Source organism: Egretta garzetta, unplaced genomic scaffold (assembly GCF_000687185.1).
Source record: "Egretta garzetta isolate BGI_Z169 unplaced genomic scaffold, ASM68718v1 scaffold650, whole genome shotgun sequence".
NCBI lineage: Eukaryota > Metazoa > Chordata > Aves > Pelecaniformes > Ardeidae > Egretta > Egretta garzetta.
In genome coordinates this window covers 834,054-838,807 of record NW_009258374.1, presented here as the reverse complement: position 1 = coordinate 838,807, position 4,754 = coordinate 834,054, and the positions used below count along the sequence as shown (strand labels likewise).

Below are 4,754 nucleotides of genomic sequence, written 5' to 3'. Positions count from 1 at the left end.
GGGGGAAAGCAGGTAATTCAGTATTGTGTAGGCCAGACAGTGCAGAGAGGAAGGATACAAGTCCCCCACCCCAGCTTGTGACACTCAAACTGGAAGGGCTGCACCCATGGAAAATGAAACTTCTAAAACTCTCAATTTCTTCACTCTCCCTCCACTGTTGTCTACCTGTACACACATAAAGCAGAGGGTACCAAACGTTTTTTATGCTGCATAATGGTAAAAAAATGAGAACAATCAAACATTAGACACATTGCATTTTGTGCATAAGAAAATCTTAGCGAACTATTTTATTGCACTTCAGGTTGTTCAGGGTGTGTGTACATCTCAAAAAACAAGCCTGATAAAAGGTATTGCCGTTGTCCTCACCTTACTAAAGAGGGAAAAGATAAATGAAACTATCCGCATGAGAAATCTGTGGTAGATATAGAAACGAACCTCAATCTTTTAAGTTTTCAGCTAGAACTTTGAATTCTGGACACAAACTCCCCCTTTTTTCTCTCATTTCTTTTTAAAATTCCACCTCCCAAAGAACATATTATTCAGTCTGATACAGAAATACCATTTGTACCGAGATCCTTCTACAATAAAAATATTAGAAAGTCAAAGAATGATATCATTTTTATAGGTCTAACAGTTATTACAGCTTGCCAAATTACATGCATAACCTGAGTCATACTTCTACCTCTTCGGCTCTGTCTTGAACTCTGCTAAGCCTACACTCACTGACACTAAGCAAGGATTAAGCTAGAATTGATCCAGGTGGAAATACAGCAAAGACAGCTCATTATACTCCCCAAAATGAAAGAGGGGCTGAACATTTACCAAAAAATCCAACACCTTTCAATACCCCTCTCCTTGCATAACTGTGCAAAAAATGCTCTTCTTCTAGAGGACAGCTACAGTAAATGTTGTTGCAGCATCAACCCAACCAGACTCCAAAACCAGTCCGCAGGCAGCTGTAGAAACAAAGGAAGGAAATAAGAGTCTAGAAGCTGTATCTTGCTGAAATCTGCTTGCAGCTCTGAGCAAGGCTAAAAGACAAAGCCGTAGTAACGGGCACTAGAACAAAACAGTTCCAAGGGCAGTTTGTCCTGCAGATGTGGAAAGAAGGATAAAAAAAAAAAAGCTGAGCCTAGAAAAGTTGGATGGTGATGGGCCCAGGAATTTACCTTTGAGCACCAGGGATTTCAGGTGCTTCAGATGAGGAAGGATGCCTAGCGTGGTGCCAAGGAGTCGATCGTTGCTGCTGAGCCGGAGAAACTCCACCTGGACCACCTCACCCCGTTGCCTCTCGAACAGATGGAGGAACCGGCAGCAGCCGTCAGGATAAACGTCCAGGTTCAGCCTGTTGTCTGCGAGGCAGGAGCCAACGAGTGCAGGAGCCCCCGAAGCCCCCTCCCCGCACTCGTCCCCAAGCCCCAGCAGCTCTGCCATCTTCTGCGTCTCGTCCACGGGGTCTGGACATGCTCTGACTTGCCAGGCAGGCAGGCAGGCACCGGCAGCACCACAAGGCAGCCGGGACAAGGAGGAGGAGGAAAGATGGCTCTGAAAGAGAAGACAAGTGCACAATGAAGGCCTCCTGCCCCAACCCAGAGCGGCTGGAAATAGTTTATAATCACAGCAAGAGGGCAGGAGGGCTTACACGCGTGTTACTGAAAGCTTTTTGGGCAGGGAGCACAGAAATGCAGGGTGACGGATGCCACGGAAGTTTCTGGTCCTGGGGAAAACCTCTGAGTTTTCACAGCTGACATCTTGGCAGGGAATGAAGCAATTACCCACCATCAGAATAGACAGCAATATTAACTTTAAAAGATAAATGTAAATGCCTATGCCTTTTGCAGATTTCAAAGTGCTTTAGCAGGAAGCTTTACAAATGGAGGGGGAAACTGGGGCAGGGAGAGCTGAGCCAGAAGCAGAGCCCAGAGGCTGCTCACAGGCTGCAATAGGTCCTCATCGAACCCAGTTGTGAAACCAGGTGCCAACGGGATAAAAGCGAACATAGATGAAAACAGGCAAAGGGCAGCAGAGCAAACATGGCAGGGCCAGGGGATGGGTTAGAAAAAGCACATCTGTGGCACAGGAGCACTGGACCGCACAGTGGGACTACGGCTCTTGCAGATTTCCCTCCACAGGGATGCTCTAACGCAGCAAACCAGGCATGAAGCCACGGCCAGCTAGTTACCAGCTAGTCCTTGTTTCCCCCCCCCACAGCACCCTCCACGGCTAAAAAGAAAGGGGAAAAATAGATATCACATAATGCATGCTAAGAAGGATTTAAACCTAAAGGAGCAGAGGTATGAAATTTGAACAAATTAATTATTCCTCTGCCTTCTCAGTGTGAAGAAGCCTTCATCCACCTAAGACTTTCAAAATCAGCCACTGTCATCACAGCACACTGGTAGTGCAAAGAAGAGCAGGGGCGCCATGCTTGTTTTTATACCAGTAGTCACATACTTCCAAGCCTCCCATTCCCTGGTCTTTCCACTTTCTTTATCTTTTGCAACTCCTTTCTGAGCTTGGTAATTAAACTAGCTTATGGTGTGAATATCAGGAGCTCTTTTTAAACACTGACATGGATCAAATAGGCGAACAGAAGTTTCTTTTGAGTGAGTGATACAGAACTACAAAAGACTTGTAACATCTTTAGCGTCCAAGGCCAGCAGAAGCAAGCTAACACCCCTGCAACACCCTGAGGAGCAGTGCTTTTTACCATTAATCTGTGGGACATGGCAGCACTGATGTTCTCAAGGCACAGTCTGGGGGGAGGCATCACACCCCGCTCCCTGAAAGAGCAGAAATCTTACGGACAGATAAGGACAGGAAGAACAGGTAAATGGAAACGACTGCTTTAGTAAAAAGGTAAGTATTTCTTACAAAAAGGCTGTGTGCAGCACATACACAGCTCTCCTACAGATATGGGTGAGTAAAAAGACCACCTGCTAGAGCTTTGTAAAGCGATTGATGGTGAAGGAACCAGAGGGCAGCTCTGAACTGGCCAGGCTGGAGAGGCTCGGAGACAAAAAATACAGCTTCAGGACATGCATATAGGACACGGGCAGGCACCCTTGTGCACAGACACACAGGCACACACACGTGCACAGCTCCCCGCCCCCCCCCCCCGCCCCCCCCCCCCCGGCAGGGCCTACGGCCAAGCAGCCAGGCCACACACACTGTGCCCCGCTGAGCACGGACACGCTTCTCTCACCCCCTCCGCACCCGGTCCCCAGCACACAAACCCTGGGTCCTGAAAGCCCGGCCGTGCTCGGTTTGGCTGGGCTCAGCCCAGCACAGCTTGGCTCAGCTCAGGCACTTCCTGCAAAGTTTGCCGAGAGCTGCGCTGCTGGGCGGGACGAGCTGGAGGAGGTGCCAGATGCAGCGGGACGAGGGGCAGGCAGCTCTTGGGGAACCAGGCCCATGTGTCCTGCTGTCACAAAAAACGTCACAAACCGAGATTTTCCTAACACCGCCATGGCCTCGGCACCCCAGCCAGTCCTGGCATGGCTCCCCTGGGCTCAAACGCGAGCTCAGCCTGCAGGGAACGGGAGGCACGGGCAGCTCCTGGTGTTGTGCTCACACGCCACAAATTCAGGGAGAGGAATGTAGCAGGAGCGGGACTGCAAGCCCGGAAGGGCACAGGGCTGGGCCTTCGCTGCCCTGTGGGCTCCAGGCAGGCGCCAGCCTTCAGCTAGCACCGAGGGAGGCCGATTGGTCTAACACTGCATCCCGGCGAGGCCCCACGGCATTTGTGCTTGCTCTCCACCTCGCTCAAAGGGCGAAGCCGGGTTTTTCTGTCATGGTGAGTTTCTGGCTGGTGCCTCAATGCTGTGACATGTCCACGCTGCTGCGTTAATGCCCAGGGAGCAATGCCCCTTGCTAAAAGCCTACACAAGCTGTGCAGCGCCCCGAGGGAAATTTCCCTTCCCACGGGGAGGAAGCACTAACCCCTGGCTGCTTCTCTAGAGCACTTCCTCAGTTACAGAACTGGGAGCCTGGCTGTTTTCTGGCGGCACCAGAGTTACCAGAGCAGCAGAGGACTCTCACCCCTCAGAGGGTTTCCAGGGAGCCTCCAGGGCAATGAGGCAGCAATAGCCAAAGCCTCCTCGTGACCCTGCTGCTGCAGCGGTTCTGGCTTATTTCGGTCTGGTGGATTTTGGCACAACGTTAACTTTTCGCTTTTATTCACTTCCCTAATGCAGAAGAAATCAAGCGAACCAAGCACAGGTGCTAACTCCCATAATCCCATGGCGAGGCCTTGCCGCTGGGTCTCCAACTCCGGGCCTCCTGGCGCCAGACAGGCCGCCCGCCCCCTCCTGCAGAGAGCTCCTCCTTGGCAGAGGGGCCTGCGCTTCCCGGGAGGCCATGCCGACCCTGCCATAGAATCATAGAATCGTTTAGGTTGGAAAAGCCTTTTAAGATCATCGAGTCCAACTGTTAACCCAACCCTGCCATCCCACCACTAAACCCTGCCCCTAAACACCTCATCTGCCCTTCTTTTAAATACCTCCAGGGATGGCAACTCAACCACCTCCCTGGGCAGCCCATTCCAGAGCCTGACAGCCCTTTCTGGGAAGACATTTTTCCTAATGTCCAACCTAAACCTGCCCTGGTGCAACTTCAGACCATTCCCCCTCATCCCATCGCCCGTTCCCTGGGAGCAGAGCCCGACCCCCACCTCACTCCCCCCTCCTGTCAGGCAGCTGTAGAGGGCGATGAGGGCTCCCCGCAGCCTCCTCTCCTCCACGCTGGATACCCCC

At 51.6% G+C, this 4,754-nt stretch overlaps 1 protein-coding gene across 6 annotated transcripts in view; it reads right to left on the bottom strand.

The window, feature by feature from the left end:
* PIDD1 (p53-induced death domain protein 1) overlaps window positions 1-3,326 on the bottom strand; it is a 32,625-nt gene extending 29,299 nt beyond the window's left edge. For 5 of the 6 annotated variants that reach the window (XM_035895277.1, XM_009639684.2, XM_035895286.1 and 2 more), the window contains exons 1-2: window positions 3,237-3,326; window positions 1,170-1,545 (exon numbers count right to left, since the gene is read on the bottom strand). In XM_035895277.1, coding sequence (XP_035751170.1) covers window positions 1,170-1,434 — 265 coding nt within the window. In that variant the 5' untranslated portion in view covers window positions 1,435-1,545; window positions 3,237-3,326. Of the gene's footprint in view, window positions 1-1,169; window positions 1,546-3,205 lie in introns of all 6 variants that reach the window. The other variant, XM_035895272.1, reaches the window with a different exon arrangement.
* Window positions 3,327-4,754: the final 1,428 nt, after the last annotated feature.